Source organism: Porites lutea, chromosome 11 (genome assembly GCF_958299795.1).
Source record: "Porites lutea chromosome 11, jaPorLute2.1, whole genome shotgun sequence".
Taxonomy (NCBI): domain Eukaryota; kingdom Metazoa; phylum Cnidaria; class Anthozoa; order Scleractinia; family Poritidae; genus Porites; species Porites lutea.
The window spans coordinates 11,260,391-11,278,605 of record NC_133211.1 but is presented as its reverse complement, the minus strand read 5'-3'; the positions used below and the strand labels follow the sequence as shown (position 1 = coordinate 11,278,605).

Here is an 18,215-nt window from a genome sequence, read left to right as displayed (position 1 = left end):
TACGCTTTTCAGAGTTCGTAATTTTTCACGGCGATTGAAGGTATAGTTACTCTCTCATGTGCGTACTAATCAAACACTGCATTCTTATTGGATAGCTGCGTAGTGCTATGATTATAGCGGGGCTTTCACGGGCGCCTTTGGTGCTGGCGTATTCGCGTGTAGCCCCAAGCCTGAAAGATATTGGGTGGCACAGGGAAACAGAGCCATAGACGCACGCACGCATAGGAGGAGCATTCGCCTCCGAGCAATGAAGCCTGGGTTCGAAACTGTACTTCGAGAGGTTTTTCTCCTCTCCTAGAAAGAGAAAGAAAAAAGTTCCTCTTCGATCTGGAACGCACGAACACTCGCAATGAATTCTATCGAGAAGGCTCCTAGTGTCTTAAGTGAGCTTATAAACACATTTGCCTTTTTCAAAGTCTACTACTAGTATGTCTTCAAAAATGGGAGCTTCTCAAAATAATTGTATTGTAAAAATTCAAGTGGCGCTCCTGTAAAATTGCTTTGAAAATGAAATAGCATGTTTTCAAGAAGTTGTACATGGCATACAGATTAAAGAAGTTTGTATTCTCTTGCACAGATTAACAACCAGGATCGAAGTCTGATAATGAACTCATCTTTGTTTTTGTTTTTTACACTCATTTTATCTTTGCACAGTTGTCTTGTAACAAGTTAAAGCATCAAACACAGCTGCTTTTGGAGGATGGCGTTACAACAAAATAACGGTAACAAGGTTGGTCGCATAAATACATTTATAATTTCAGGGCTGTGCTTATTTTAAGAATTAAATAAGAGGGAGAGAGAGAAAAAATCGGCATTGTATTATGTGATTGGTCAGAAAACGGCATTATCTAGTCAGTAACGCGCTCTGCGTCACGCATGTAATTAATATCTTGATAGAAGGCAAGTCCTACGTGACAGGCACTTAGAAAATGTTAGTAAAAGGTGTAAGGGAGAGAGATATTCCTGGGAGGATCCATGATACTCATGTTCCCTTCCCTTAATAAAACAATGAGAACCGTTACACTAAACATATCCAATTCATCTCACTTCACACATCGCGATGTACGCGCCTACAAAGGTTTTTCTCAAACTAAAACTATGAAACTCAAATAAACATTGTCAAATATTATTGTATCAAAAATATTATATTTTATAAACGTGAAGAGTAACTTATGATATTGTAGTATTGATAGTTGTCTAAAATCAACTGAGAGATATTCGCTCGTGTGAAAGTCAGTAACGTCTAAGTAAAACTTTCAAGAAACTCAGTTTCCTCCCACTAATTTGTTTCGGAATTAGAATACGCCAATTGGAAAGCAGCCTGTGAACTACGCATTCCATTTTCATTTTCAGCAAGAACACGAAATCTAGATTCAGTTAAGTTTGATGTTTCAGAAGATGTCAGATATTAAGGTGAAATGTTCAGGATTTACTTAGCCAATCTAAGGCTTAAGTGGAACATTAAGTCGATACATGCATGGTACCAACACATTTTTAATGTTTTCAAGCTGCATTTTTTTCCTTGAACCTACAGGAACGCTGAAGAATTAGATGAATATAACACAGCAGCGACTATTAAATCTCCCACGGCAACTGTCTTCGAAAAACAGAAACTTAAGAAACATTCTTGAGTTGTTTCCTACTGGAATGGCTATGATTGAAAATACATTTCGAAGTGTTATTTCTCTTATTTAAAGCAATACACGGCCTAACGGCAGTTCCTACATTAAGAACCAAACTGATATCAAGTCTCAAATAGATACTTTTTGAAAACGTGTTGACGAAACTTTTTAAACTTCGACTCTAGTATCTTAGATAAAAAGTGTCCTGATTGGCTCACTTGATTCAGTAATTTTGTCTATGGTGATCTTGAATCAATTTGTTAATTAGAAATGCGTTCATATACAATTTTAGCGTAAAATGTAAAGAGAAAAATCCTCGTTGTTTTATGGACTAAAATCCGCGTATATATTTGTATATTCCATTAACGTTTTTAAAAAACGTCCACAGTACTACATCACAGTAAATCTAGTCGAAGAATTCAAACTATTAAACATTTATAACAGAATTAATAGCTAGAAGTACCTTTGTTTGCGTTCTAGTCCCAAAACTATTGTTTGCGTAAGGTTTAAACTCGACTGAAATATATTAATATAATAAACAAGAACAGAGCGGATTAGCACATCTCGTTTCATTGACGAGTAAAACTGTAAACCAAGTAAGATCTGAACACATCGACGCTGAGACACAGACGCTCACAAGCATACACGAGTTAATTGTATTATTGTGAACGAGTGTCTAGTAATAAATATCGTAGTGGCGTGCGACTTGGCATAACTCTTTGAGGACTTACCTAGGGTAGAAGTTTGATGAATTTTTCTAAAGATGACAAAAAAGTCTTACTCTTGTTCTCGTGATTCTTACTTACGTTATCTGCACTACAAAAAACAATTCCGCACAATTAGGAACAACGCCGGCCAATCAAATATCATCCCTAATGGAAATTTTCAATCAAAACAAACCGGTAGGAAAGATAACACAATCAGAATTTTAGGCGACCACACTCTCCAAACCAGGATTTTAGTGAAGAAAGAGTCGATAATTCAGAAGGAATTGTTAGGAACAGTCTTGAGAGTCATGAGTTTTACGATTGAACCACGCGCCTTAGGCGCCTATTTTTAGTGTAGTGGGCTTGTAACAATTGTTAATTAATACTTTAATAATAAGCCGTGGTTGGTCGGAGAATTGGAAATGTTTGTAGACTGTGTTTGTGGGCAAAATTCATCGAGCATGTTCAGATAATGCCTCTTCTGTGTTTTGGTGAACACTCTGTACCGGCGTGTAAAGCCCCCACAGCGCACCTAGCAATACGACATTGCTCAATATTCTTAGCTTCTTTATAGTCAAAATTGCCGGTTGATTCAACCTATTGATCATGCAGATAAAATGCTGAGACCATACAAATAACCAATTGTTTGGCACCACTTTCCCATGGTACAGCTAGAATTTTACAAAATTTTCAAAACAACCCAGATTTCTTAGCATAAAATTTGCCTGCCAGTGTAAGCGAACGATCATTTTTTTGTCTTTTAAGTATCCGCAAGGCAATAACAATCGCCTAGTATCCTTATTTCCTCCTCTTAGTTGCTCACACAAGGAGCTTTAAAACGTCCTTCTTGCATTCCACCAACTCGTTTTGGGGGAAGTGTTTCAGTTATTTAAATTTTTAAATCAGAAAGCTAAAATTTGATTGTGTAAATTTAAAACACAACTTGCATACCAAGCTTTGGCAAAGACAGACGGTCTGCACCGGCCACCCAGTAACGAGAAGTTCACAATATTATAACACGGAGATTTCACTAATCCCACTTAACAAAAGCAATGCCGTTTGAAGAGTTGAGTAAACCAGAGTTGTTTCGCATGTAACAGGCAGTATTAAGAAGATTACTGCTTTAGACAAACTATGAAATACCTATGGAAGTTCCAAATAGTTTGCGCACTTACTATATCTAGAATGACGTGAAGATATTTCGAAATAAAACTGCTTTACCTGAACAGACGGCGCTTGTTCGCTGTTCGATCGGTGTCTCTGGTTCGAAAGTGTCCAACTTTCTTGCGAAACTACCATGTTATGGTGAAAAGCTGTTAATTAATTAAGGTTTGCAGGGCGAAAGACGTGCAAATGCTGGTCTGTTGTCTTTATCACCTTGTTAATTAGTGCTAATAGTGCGTGTCGATTTCGGTGACAAGTTTACATTGTTCGCTTCACGAATGAGTAAGCAACCGTCATAAGTGCTTTTACTGTTTTAATTTCACAATACTTTGGTCCCGAACGTCACGGATAAAGACTTAAAAACTGTCACAGGAAGTAAGAAGACTGCGATTTTTAGTAGACAGCGTTTTATGACATTTCCAAGAACTTCAAGAACTTTATTTTAGATATGAGTGGCATTTACGTCACTGCTAGCTATTTTTAAGGCTGCCTAACGAAGTACCCGATCTCATACGCGCAAATCACTGATAAAGCAATATTGCTTGAAGGCTGTTTTGTCCTATATCGAGGACAAGTGCTTGGCAATAATAATTATGTGATAGAAAGGGATACTCACAACAGATATTGGGCTCCAATTTACTTGCCAAGGTATATGGAGCTGGGAAAGATGAGGTGCAGAGTAGTTCTCTACAAATTTCCTAAAATTAGGAAACTAAAGCAAGATTTTAAAATCAGTTTGTAAACTAAAGTGACTTTGTCCCCGAACACAATAACACTAACTAGTACGTTATATCTCTGACCAATAAGCAAGAACTAAAATTAGTTTTATGAGGTTGGAACTAAGGTCTGTAAGTATAAAAGAAGGAGGAATCGAACCGGAAGAAGCAGAATTTTAGTAAATTTCAGTGCACAAAGCTACATCACTTGTGCTGCATGTATGAGTGCAGCTGGTTGAAGTGCCAAAACAGTGTAGGGCAGATACCAAGAAACCTCACCTTTCTGCTAAAATGGCACTCCTCAATCAAATCAGAGTGGACCTGTTTCAGTTTAGGCCAGTCGCAGAAAGACGCAAGGTGGCGGTTTATTGTAGGGACGGATCCTTTTCATTAAAATCGATTATTCACATGAAAGCTATCAAGAAGTACTATTTTATGGCAATAGTTTTCTCTTTGGGCTTGCGTGCGAAGCTATTGCATGAAGCGCGACCATTTATTTTAGATTTTAGAGAGGGTGGACGTACCTTAAGTATCTTGGAGAAGCAGAATTACTAAGTAAGCATCTGACCGATATCGGGTTTAATTGGAAGTAATAAAGGTGTCAAAAGAAACGGGTGATGAGCAAAAAAATCACTTTTCTGTTAAGAGAACCCTATTGCAATAAATTGAAGTAGAATTTAGATTATTTAATGACACACAATGTGGCGGTTCATTTTGTGAAGTGATCCTTTTTGTTAAAAGTGGCCATTCAATATACCAATCAGTTGAGATAGTGCTTTCCGAAAGTACTGTTTACTATTTTATGATTGATGGCTCTGTGTATAGTACATGTATCTTGACGTTTCAGACTACACGTAGTATCAGGTATCCTGTTTAACATTGTTTGGGTAGTATTCATAGCAAAATATTCCTCTTGAAGTTCGTGTATGACAGTATCGAGAGCCATTGAGCAGTACTTGCTGCCCTGCTGTTTACTTTACTACACATAGTTGTTTAAAACGTCGCTCGGTCTGCACATGAAATCCTGAAGAGTTAAAGCCGTTCACTGTTCGAATAAAAACATTTGGATGTCAATGAAGTAGCGGGTGTTCTTATTCACGTTGCGGATGCTCTTAATGTTCTAACCGTTCAATGAAAGTTACTTGCCAAGACTTTCTGTACATGGTACTATTTATTAAGCTGCGACTGGTAAATCGAATTTTTGAATTGGCAAATGCTCGTGATGTGAAACCTTGAAATGAAAACTATGATTTTATGGTACACTGGTAACCAGGCAACAGAAACCGAAACAAAGAGGATTTGAGTCAAAGAAACTCACTCTCCACTTTGGCTGAGAGAACATTTTAAAAGGCCAGTAAAACCAAAGATTCGAAATAAAAAGTATTGAGGTATTTGATGAAGAGTGCACGCATTCACAAAAGCCGGTTTACAAATTGCTCTTTATTGCTTTCGACACGGAAGGTTCTCCTAATACGTGGATTGAACGGATCTTGAGACACCTATAGTTTCCGTGGCATCCCCGCAGATTTTGCAGGGGCGATTGACGTGATCAACAACTTACTAAAAAAGAGAAAGCCTGGAATTGAGATCACTCACTTAAAATTCGTAATTGTTAATTGATCATAACTATGACAAGGTGTAATAATTTACATAACCTAACAAAAGTAAAGCGCGCGTTCTGATTGGTCTGTTAGCGACCTACCACAGATTTGTCCATTGGTAATCGTCAAAGCTGGCGCAGTAAAATTGAGGGAAATTGAGCAAATCCCCTCTCTTGCAAGGTCAAAAATGCACCGCTGATATATACAAATGAAAAGTAGAAGTTGAAAAGATACTTAGTGGTCGTTTTCGAAGAAAAGTGGAAAGATCAAGCGACAAATTTGCCTTGGGAGGACTTCACCCTTAGTAGGTTTTTATAAGCACTCAAGAAGCTAGTGTTGTGCTTAGTAACCTCCCTTGTGCTGCCATAACTTGATGGTTGCACGCGGCACGTTTACCATTTTTTAAACTTTAATTATTCCTAGTTGTAATTCTAGTATAGCGTGACCTTACTGCTGCTGCATCGTGTTGCACACGTGCTGCTGATAAGATCCCACCACCTATCACTTTAATTAATAGCTTTTCAGTGCGGAACTAAATGAACAATGGCCAAGACAGTCAAGGACATGTCACTTTCCTTGGAATAAAAAGCCTTCCAAAGGTTATTATCATTCATGAAGGAAATACGAAAATGATAGTATCTGTAAGTGTCTATGTACTTGATATAGAAACGGCAGCATTTTACAACCGTTTCTTAGTTGCTGGTCCAAAGTGTAAGGGTTAGTGTGAGGCCAGATTCACAAACTATAGTGACATATCAAAATAGAGGCTCCAAACTGTAGAGGGGAAATAGAGTAATGTAGAAAAAAAGCAAACAATTAAGAGCACAGATGGGTAAACTGAAGAAAATTACAAAGGGATTGCATCAAGTGAAACGCAGAAACAGTAGTCCACATTATCAAGTTCGTCTGGATTTCTATCAAGAACACCGTGAAGTAGTCTAATAGATGGTCTTAGAAATTGTTCGATAAATTATTTTCTCAGTTACCGTTTTTTCAAGTCTTAACTGATTACTGAGCTGCGTCTCGTAGTTGAAGTTTTAAGCGCACTTACTCGTTTTCCTTGAAACTTCGGTTCGAGAACACCAGCTAAAAGATAAATATAAAGGATTGAAGCATGGACTGAAAGCTATCTGGCAGTTTATCTGTTATGTTAAGTCAGTTTAGAAAAACATACAACTTGTTGATTATAGGACAAAAAAGAGTAAACACAAAGTTGAGGCATTTGTTGAGAGCTTATTCGTAAATTAATCTTCATATAAGCTGAGATAAAAATTCATATTCAATAAAATTAATGAGGTTAATAGACTTCAACTGATGCGAGAGTCCGCCAAGTTGGTGCCTCTCTTTGTGAAACACCCTTTAAACTGCCAATCATGAATCAGTGCTTTATTTGTAAAACAAAGAACCAGTGACAAGACATTTTCCAAGAAGATTTATGACTTTAAGGGCCTCTTCATTAAGCTGGAGTGACCGGACTGACCGTATCCGAAATCTCGCCTCTGTCCCTTTTTCATTTGTCAAATACTGATGTGATCGTAAGAGAATTCTTCGAAATAAGTACGCGTTTCCGTTTACAGTGGACGAGTCCAGCGTCACTGCGTCCTATTTGATGACTTTTTGTCTGTTTTTTTTTTTTTTAAATGGATATTGAAAAAGTAATGATGACAGAACGTCTTTAAACTGTAGCCAAAAAAATGTATGCGAATTTTCTTTTCTTGAAGTATCTGTAAAGGCTATCCTGAAGTAATACTGAAATCCATGCTATTTGAACATTTCTTCCGCTTTGGTCCATTGGATATGTTAACTTAAAACAATTATTAGTAACAATTTCTGTAATTACTAGGGTCTGTTTAAGTGAATGCTACTTTACTAGTTTAGCATGAAAATGGGAAAAAAGAAAATTCTATTTAAAGCCGTCAGCATCAGCAAAGTGAGACGAATGGCCTGCAGCTATATTTAAGGGGCTTTGGATACAACTGTTTGCGCACGCAAAATAAATATTTAAAAAATTGTCTTTAAAATTTCACCAATTTCGCTTTCTAGTGTCTTTGTAATTAAGGTGTTGACAAGCGTTCATTACGAGATAGAGTACTTTGTATGCCTTCACAACGTTCGTGACCCTCTTAGTTCAAATAAAGGAACGCCCCCTCATATCTAACTATCACGAAATGTGAGCCGCTTCTGCTGTATCTAGAGGGGGACCCCTCAAAAATTTTGTTCGAACGCCGCCCAACTTACCTACTGAAATTATCTACTCTACCCATAATTTGACGTACTTCCCTGGAAAAATTTCACCCAACCCCACTCTTAGACAAAACCCATTTCGAGAAGGGAAATCCAGCATCGTTTAAACTTTAGTTGGGTTGCATCACTCTGCGCATCCCCCCCCCGGGATTCAGGAACAAAGACAACATTGTCGTAACCTCCTTCCACACAGATGTTTAACGAGTTGCCTGGATATTTAATGAATTCCGATGGTGATGCTTAAAATCATCGATTTCGTCTCGTGGTTTTTCATTTCTTGAAAACCTGTGTTTCAGTCTTCTTTTTTCTCTTTTATAAATCCGTAAGAGTCAAACGAATTCAAAATTGGCTCAAAATTTTTGTGTCCACTTGGAAATCGTTGCCAGTGAGTCTTTTTTTTTCTAGCAGCAAAAGTCGTAAATCCACGCGCTATTTTTACAGTGTCTGTGAGGTTTGAGGACCTCTCAAAACATTTTTCGTACATCTTTAAACAGAAAGCTAAACAAACGGCTCACAAAACATTAGCTTACTCTCTCTCCTTATGCAAAACGCGCAGCTAAAAATGTGCATAGGTTCTACAAAAAATGTTAGCCAAAGGCTGATTTTTTTTCTTTCTCTCGCAGTATCCAATGTTCGCATATCTTTTGGCCACAGGAGTCTTCAACAAACTTCGCGTTCTCCCCTTCTCACATTTCTCCCATCAGCTTACCAGCAAGTGTTCGCTAGAAGATATTCGACTTTGGACTCGCAACGTCCAAAAAAGACTTGCGTTTTGCATTTTGCTATCGTTAATTTTGACCCCTTGTTCAAAGCATTAAGTTTTAAAGTTCTTTGTTATTAAGAAAGTTACCTCTGGCTTACATTATACAAGCGCAACTCGAACTACAAGTAAGATTACTAACTCCTTCTCTGATTCACAAAGTTTGTAACACCCTTTGATATCTTAAGTAAGGAAATGAAAGATTTGCCTGAGCAAGACGAACAAGCGGGCTTTTTGTTGAAATAACCTCTGGTTTAGTAACAATAACTTACTTTCCTAGTGACAGTAATCTCTAAGGAACTTAAAGGAATTTGCCCTTTATCGTTATTTCAAGAGCCTACTTTACTGCAGCAGAAGCTACGTAACAGACCACACTGTGGACTTGTCCGAGGCTTGATTTTGTAAAGATAAGAGCTACAATAACTATATCTTATAAGTCAATGAGACCTTTGCCTCCGATGAAGATAACTTACTTTCCTAGTGACAGTCATCTCTAAGGAACTTAAAGGAACTTGCCCTTTATCGTTATTTCAAGAGCCTACTTTACTGCAGCAGAAGCTACGTAACAGACCACACTGTGGACTTGTCCGAGGCTTGATTTTTTAAAGATAAGAGCTACAATAACTATATCTTATAAGTCAATGAGACCTTTGCCTCCGATGAAGAGAAATAAAACCTTTAATTTGATTGACCGAGCCAGACAATGCATATGAAACTGCCTTAACGTAAATCACTGTTGAAGCTCCAAAAAACCTACGTAGCTAAGTAATGGATTCGTGATAACCGCATAGCTAACTGAACCGATCAAGGATTCTTTGCTCCAAGCCCAACTCAAAATGATTAGGAATTAGAGGGAAGAGAATATGAAAATTGAACGGTACTGTCATACAAATTTGCGAATTTTGGCGAAGTTTGCTCCATTACTTTGCTCAGCAATACGTGAAGCGGCCTAGGGAACCGGCATCGCCAAAGAGTATTGACTCAATGGCCAGGGAAACGGGAAATAGAGTATGTCCCATTCGGATTAGCTCGTCAACTTATGACATATTGAAGGAGTTTGGAAATCGCAGCTGGAAACAATTTGGCAGCGGATGTGGTAACTAAACGAAAACTAAACCAGACCACAACACCTGTAGAAAGTGGAAAGGTCAAAACAATTTTGCTCGTAGACTTACCTTGCTCCCAACCATAATGGGAGATAAGGGTGCGGATGGCAAAAAGCAAACATTGCAGGTTGGAAAGCTTTAAGGTTATTCTGACAGTAAGAGCATTGAGAAGACTCTTAAGGCATCTGAGGAAGAAAGAAAATGCAAATGGCCCATTTGCCTTGAGGCCTTTGTATGCTCTTATTGAGCATCACGCTGACCTTGCTTTGTTCACACTAACCTTGCTATATATTTCTATCACTGATTGCGCAATATCTCATCAAGACTGGATAGATTCAAACGGGTTCTGTTCAATCAGTTAGGAAGGTTTACGAAACAAGAATCGTTTTTAGGTTGACCTTACAGTGAACGTAGTCCAGGGTGTGTAAGTTGTTCCTCTGCTTCGGTTGTGACGTCTTAGATCGCATAATCTAACACCTTTTCGTTTTTTTTTTTTTACCTTTAACTATTCATATCTGACCTGTCTGAGTTAAACGCTCTACAATGTCCCATGATGTGCACAAAACGCAAGAAGGTAGCTGTTTATTTATGAAAACTGGTTGAAACTGTGGGTAAAAGAGCAGCAAAATAGAAATGGAACCTTAAAAGTCGAAAAACTAAGTTGTCGAGTAGTTCTAGTGTCATTACAAATTAAAAGGAAAAGTTAAGGCAAGGCTGTTAGCACCAGACCGTGGCGTTTGGCCCAAGGCTTGGAGGGTTTTGCAAATTTGATAGCACAAAAATCTGTTGTCTGCCGTGAACAGCATTTTATATTGATAAAACTCAATTTTTTGACGCACCAAAATATTCTTGATTTAAAGATTCGGTCGTGAAATAATTTGCCAAGTTAACTTTGAAGTGGATTATATCGTGCTCTGGCAATGGTTGAGTAGTTAAAGGAAAGATAAATTATCATTCATTTTGTCAACAATAACCTCTTGTATTGCTCCTAGCAACTACAGAAACAGTCTTTATCTCAAAGAACGTTTTTACTTATCCTTTTCAACGGTTTTTTCCGTAAATGTGTTTGGAGTACCACTCGTTATAAAAAGGGCAATAGCACACACGCATATCAGTTTATTTTTTTGTTGCCTGCTTGGACTTGTTAGAGTCACTGAAGCAGATCACGTGACTCTTCAGCAATCACCCCTTGTTCTGCGTCGATGGTTCTAAAAGGCCATTCGGTCAACTGAACATTCTCTTTTTAATTTCCTTTCTTCTAAAACAATTAGACTGCGACATTTGTCTGATGGCTATTCTTGATTATAGGAGAGACGTTAAAAATCTGTTATCTAACTAAAACAACTTGAATGAATAGATTGTGCAAAAGGGAACAAACGTCGCCAGTTTTGTCATTTTAGAGATGTCTACGCTAAAGAAAAGAGCCTTTTATGCTCTAAGCCAAGGAGTTCGTCTTAGACCACTTTACAGCCGGCTTCACACCTTTTGTTATAAGTCTAATGAGGGCACGTGCCTTTGGAAAGCCAACCAGCTGCGTCCTATATATATACAGACGGTTCTGCGGTCAAACAGCCACACAACTGCTATAACTTTTTTAGTACTGCGTTGTAGGAAATTATTTTTAACATTTCTCATATCAAGTCAAATACGTGTTGTAAGTAAATGAGGCCAACCTACCTCAATGATTCATACATTGCCAGTTCGTAACCATTAAAATGACGCCCACACACTCTGTTGGAACTCAAAGCATGTTCTAGAAAAGGGGTTTCTGACATTTAAATTTTCGGGTAAAACTCATCAAGAGTGATCAAATTGGGATGTTTCCTGAGGCGCCGTCTTGTATTTTGTTCGAGGTGGTTCTAACTTTTGACTTCACGGTCATGATGAAACCTTTGGTTTGATTCATAATAAAATTAGGCTGGTAGTTTCCAGTGGTCAATTTGCTGAACATGCAAGTTAGTTGAAAACGATGACAATATCGATGAAATTGTTTAAGAAGCGTAGTAATTCAAATGAAAGCTACTGAGCATTACTTTCATGTGGTATGATATTATGCTTGGCACGATGGCTGGAGTTTTGAGTCTTACTGGGATGAAATCCTGACTTTCACTATCAAAATGAAATAGAGTGAGTAAAGTGCTGTCTTACAATGCTGTCAGTTTGACTTGTTAATCGAAAACGGAACTTTTGTCCAGGCCGATCGCAGCAGGTTCCAAGATACAACGCATGAACTACTCGCAATTTTGTCTGTTGGCTTAATTACTTAGCGTTTGCATTGAGAGCCGAAAGATGATTCATTGATATTGGCCATGGGATTTTAGCTATCTAATTATTGTTGACTATTAATTGCGTAGTTACCATGTCACCTTTGGCCCCCAGTCAACGATCAAATGCCAGACCTCTAAGCGTTTTAGGAAAGCAGTCTACCAGAATTCTGTTGCAAATATAACATTTCCTGGTGATTCCAAGAATTTACCAATAACCCTACTTTTTGCGGAATCACTGTTTAATGCTAGAAAACTAGTGGGAAAACCAATCAGAATGTAGGATATGCAAAAAAAAACTAGTGGAGTTTTATTAATGAATGAAAGTTGGTAGCACTATAGACTGACAAAATTAAAATGCCTTAAGCTACAATTTCACGAGATTGGCTTCCTCTGCTACGTGTTGTAGTTAATGCAAATGAAAAACCTCTTATCGCCAGTTGTATGAGGAGACATTTGACTTGAATTTCATTTTCCAATTTCTTTGCTAAGGAGATGTTGTGAAAAGAGAAATTCGAAGATGAAGTAATTTGAAGAAATCTGCCGCACGTGAACCGTCAAGCCCCGTCGTTTTTGCACTGACCTTTACATTGCAAGTGCAGTGGCAGAAAATGCGAGATAATTTAGCAGCAAGCCTTCCTGTTGCAACCTTTCCCAAGTCCAAACCAAACTATATGATTTCTTCCCCAGTTTAGACGTGCCTGAAAATGACCAATGTCTCGGAGACATACACATGCCGCCTGTGTAGCTTAGTCCAAAATACCCTCTTCCTCCCCTCCCCTCCCACACTTCTGGATGAGACTCTAGAGCAAAGCGTGAGCCTCGCTGTTGAACTCTTCAATTCGTAAAACTAACCATGTCTATTGGTAGTTATGCTTCACCTTTTTTGACAACTGTATAATAGATTAATTGAGTCTCATTAGCTAAACGTGTTTCGCGAATACCTCACGAGCAAAAGGCGGCTTAATTGGGAACAAAATTCGATCTTGGATTCTTTAATTGATTTAATGGAAGATTTGCATCTTGGAGGCGACATTGGCGTACTTAAACAAGAGTAAAAGCTACAACATCGACAGGAGATCGTAGGTTGTAATTTAAAAAGTCAAACCAATAACTATAAATGGTTAATGGCAATGACACTTTTGTTCGAGTAAAGGAAATGCAACCCAGTGTTATTGATTCAACTCGCCTGCCACTGCAAATAACACCGGCTTTTCTCAAACCTGTAAAAGGTGCAAAGTTAAAAGAGGTTCCTAGTAGAACTCGCTTTTTTTGGTACTCGGTGCATTACAATAACCAGAAATCTCCTTGAAATAACATCTTAAGATGGATCGAGACGCTCACTTGGTCCAAATATCACAGTAGAGGTAGCCAGAGTCCTCGCCGCTTGAGACGTTTCTCTCCCCCGAAACGTTCCTAGCGGAAAAGTGCCAGAGAGCTAGAGACGGCTATATTCGCAAGCTAAGGTAGAGGAGATTTGTCACAAAACCGAAACGTTTTCGTATTCTTATTCCGAAATACGATCAATCGAACGGACAAAAACTTTTTTTAAAACCACTATCTATAGATAAAAGTGAAACGAGCAAAAATGGATCGAATTCGTGAAGCACTCAGTGTCCCTGACAAAGCATCATAGAACTCAGTAGACAAGAATGTTGTTTGAAAGTCTGTGAATTATAAGTAAGTCGCTAATTAAGTTTTATGGATTCTTTACATGTAATATTGCACCCGCACGAGTTACATTGTAGAGAAGGTTAGAACTCAGAGAGTCTAGGTCAGAGATTCATAAGACCAGTACAAAGGTAAGCGTTTGCTTAAAGACTTACCTGGGCTCCACCAGAATGGAAGATAAGGGTGGGGATAACAGAAGGCAAACATCTCAAGTAATTTTTCTTCAACGTAGGACGAGCACAAGCGGTTTTGGCCACGCACGTTAACGCATGTAAATTTTAATCACGTAAATAAATTGTAGGCAAGAGAAAAACTGATGAGCTTAAACGAGAAGTTGAGCGAGGTTCAACTTTTACGCTTAAGAGCGGCCTTTCATGCAATCCCTCTGTTTCATTTGCAAACGTAAATTTTACGCACGTACGCACGTAAAAATTACGCGACACTGGAAATCGACCCCCAATAAGGAACATAGTTTTAATGCAAGACGCTTATTTGCCTCGAGGCCTTAAAAGGAGACAACACAGACCTGCACATATAACTTATCTGTGCGCGATTACGTAACAGTATATTCAAGTTTAGAAACGCGCAAAGAAATTTTTGTTGAGGCGTCTCACACTGGAAACAGATCTAAGATAGCCGAGAATGCAAAATAATCGTCCCTAGTATCATAAATAACCGTTTGCTTCTGTTGTAAGGCTCAACGAATTCTGATTTTTTGACTATTTCAGATCGGACTTCCGTGAGTTCTTTTTATATGGTGCTGAAGCTTTAATCAGTGCGGTACCAAGACAAGAATTCTAGCTACTTTTTAAACGTATAAAACATTGTTCAAATACTGGATAGAGGAAAAGGTGATAAGTAGTAAAAAGAAGATGTAGTTGAGATGTTTGAAGATTGGGATGGAAAATGAATGCGCTAACTTGAATTGAATTGCTCTCCATATAGATTGAACATGCTTAAAGCCCTCAGTGTCCCTAATTAATAAATAGCACTGTTTAACCCATTCGCTCCTAGAGATTTTGCCGAAAAACGCGTTTTGAAGCTAGTCGAGTGGTTTTCTGGTCACTGTCGTGCTATAAAGAGCTAAAACTTACCACAAACTGGTTTACAGGTCGAACACTTCGCGGTCTTCCGATCCAGATGCAAAATATCAGCTTGCGAAGTTGGGGCATGCGCAGAAAGCAAAATTTCCACAGTTTTTGGGTTTAAAAGTGACACAGCAGTCTTGACTTTTACTTTTCGCTTTCTCTCCTCCCTTCTTTTTTTGCTTTTCTTGCCTCATTTTTTTTTTCTTCTTGCTGGGCATTTAGTAGGCTTGATTTTGGTGGGAAGAGTTTTTAGGAAAGCTTTTAGGATCTTAGGATTAGGCGAAAGGAAAGGTAGGTGGGTAATGGGACAAGATTTTCATGGAGATTTTCAAGTCAATGTCACGTGGTTTTTTGCTTGTTTCTCCGGTGTCCTTGACTGAATTGTGCTCATTCTGGTATGGTTTGAAAGATCTCTTCACTCTGCACAAGTTAGTGAAGAAAGTTGTCCTTGACCGTTAAAACTGATGACGTCACAAAGGGTAGAAAGGACCTGGATCCGCACGGGCGGTTACGGGCGGTTCAGGGGCGAATGGGTTAAGTTAATTCTCAGAATTTTCTTGAATGGCCTGAAAATATTCAATCAAACATATGAAAATCAAATATATAAAAGAGAAACATGGTCGTTTATATATATTTGGGTACGAGAAAAGGTAATTGAAAAATTGGGCTTCAGTTTTCAATATCACGGTAGAGGTAGCCAGAGAATACAGCGGCGTCTTTCCTCGCTCCTCGCCGATAGAGACGTTTCTAGCGGCAAAGTGCTGAGAGAGCTAGAGACGGCTGTATTCGCAAGCTAAAGTAGAGGAGATTTGTCACAAAACCGGAACGTTTACGTATTCTTATTCCGAAATAAGATCAATCGAACGGACAGAAGCTTTTTTTTAAAACCACAATCTATAGATAAAAGGGAGACGAGGAAAAATGGATCGAATTCGTGAAGCACTCAGTGTCCCTGACAAAGCATCATAGTACTCAGTAGACAAGAATGTTGTTTGAAAGTCTGTGAATTAATAAGTAAGTCGCTAATTAAGTTTTATGGATTCTTTACATGTAATATTGCACCTGCACGAGTTACATAGTAGAGAAGGTTAGAACTCAGAGAGTCTAGGTCAGAGATTCATAAGACCAGTACAAAGGTAAGCGTTTGCTTAAAACTTACCTTGGTCTCCACCAGAATGGAAGATAAGGGTGGGGATAACAGAAGGCAAACATCTCACGTAATTTTTCTTCAACGTAGGACGAGCGCAAGCGGTTTTGGCTACGCACGTTAACGCATGTAAATTTTAATCACGTAAATAAAATAGAAGCAAGAGAAAAAGTGCTGAGCTTAAACAAGAAGTTGAGCGAGGTTCAACTTTTACCCTTAAGAGCGGCCTTTTATGCAGTGCCTCTGTTTTATTTGCAAACGTAAATTTTACGCACGTACGCACGTAAAAATTACGCGACACTGGAAATCGACCCTTAATAAGGAACATAGTTTTAATGCAAGACGCTTATTTGCCTCGAGGCCTTGAAAGGAGACAACACAGACCTGCACAAGCTATATCCTATCTGTGCGCGATTACGTAACAGTATATTCAAGTCTAGAAACGCGCAATTAAATTTTTGTTGAGGCGTCTCACACTGGAAACAGATCTAAGATAACCGAGAATGCAAAATAATCGTCCCTAGTATCATAAATAACCATTTACTTCTGTTGTAAGGCTCAACGAATTTTGATTTTTTGACCATCTCAAATCGGACTTTTGTTGAGTTCTTTTTATATGGTGCTGAAACTTTAATCAGTGCGGTACCAAGACAAGAATTCTACCTATCTTTTAAACGTATAAATCATTGTTAAGTTACAGAAGAGAGGAAAAGGTGATAAGTAATAAAAAGAAGATATAGTTGAGATGTTTGAAGATTGGGATGGAAAATGAATGCGCTAGCTTGCATTGAGTATAGATTGAACATGCTAAAAGCCCCCAGTGTCCCTAATTAACAAATAGCACTGTTAAAGTTAATTCTCAGAATTTTGTTGAATAGACTGTAAATATTCAATCAAACATATGAAAATCAAATATATAACGAGAAACATGGTCGTTTATGTATATTTGGGTACGAGAAAAAGTAATTGAAAAATTGGGCTTCAGTTTTAAGTATACTGAAAGAGTAACCTACCTAAATGATTTGTGGAGAATGATTACTGAAAACCCAGTTGCAAAACTTGTAGACAGTGAATCGTGCTATATCACAAGGAAATAGTGTGTCAAATGATGCAATCTTGTAAGCCGCGATTCCTCAGAGACGCTAGCCGAATGACTAGCTTCATTTTTTAGTATTCTAAACGCGTAACCTACCTAACTGATTTGTGGAGAATGATTACTGAAAACCCAGTTGCAAAGCTTGTAGATAGTGAATCGTGCTTTATCACATGGAAACCGTCTGTCAAATGATACACTCTGCTAAGTCTCGATTCCTAAGAGGAGCTAGCCGACCGAGTTGGCGTCATGTTGGGTCTCGTTACGGTCTAAGTAAAACGCGCCCTTTATAATGATTACCGTGTTCTTTATGTTCGGTATATGGTTACCACATCTCATCAAGTTTAGCTTTACCTTTTCACTTTCTACTTTCATAACCTTTTACCTTATTTCCTCAGGTCTTTTTTTGCCTTTGTCGCTTTGTCGTTGGCTCATAAAAAACTATGTATTCCTTTTTCCCTTATCAGAAAATCTTGCCCCGGGCCGGGTCGTGCGCCTGCTCCTAAAAATTCAGTCTATTTTTAATTTCTTCGTGAGCCAGCAGAAATAGATAGCTCTTTTTCCTTAGCCCTTTGCCGACCGCCAACGAGAAGCGAAAAGATCGCATTTTCACCAATTCCTCTTTTGTTTGGACTGGATTTAGCATGGGAGTGGCTAAAAATGAGTTTTACAATATGATTATTGTCCAACTTATCGGACGCAAGAAATCATAATGATGTCTTGTCAGGCGTCATTTTAAGCAGCTTTTTCGTTTTTCGCGCATGCGCATAAGCCAAAAGGGACGGCATTTTCATCGACCATTTTATTTTAAGAGCGATTTTAGTGCGAATTTAGAATATCGTTTTTTAAGTCCCACAAATCGTCAGCTAAAACTCCAGACCTGCAAATGGTATTTTTGACCTTCAAGTGACGTTCTTTTATTCTTTCTGCGAGATATTTTTTGCTTCGAGTGCTCCCATAGACTGACCGGGGGAGCTTACATTTTCGCGGGAAAAGGGCTCTACAATATACATTACAATAAACCGGTCAGTG

At 38.4% G+C, this 18,215-nt stretch overlaps 1 protein-coding gene across 4 annotated transcripts in view; it reads right to left on the bottom strand.

Annotated features, from left to right (window-relative positions):
- LOC140953025 (uncharacterized) overlaps positions 1 to 18,215 on the bottom strand; it is a 45,306-nt gene that overhangs the window by 15,963 nt on the left and 11,128 nt on the right. Inside the window, exon 1 of one of the 4 annotated variants that reach the window (XM_073402495.1) lies at positions 9,990 to 10,111. The exons of 2 other annotated variants lie outside the window; for them this stretch is intronic. In XM_073402495.1, coding sequence (XP_073258596.1) covers positions 9,990 to 10,042 — 53 coding nt within the window. In that variant the 5' untranslated portion in view covers positions 10,043 to 10,111. Of the gene's footprint in view, positions 1 to 3,550; positions 3,712 to 9,989; positions 10,112 to 18,215 lie in introns of those variants that run through there. One more of the 4 variants, XM_073402496.1, reaches the window with a different exon arrangement.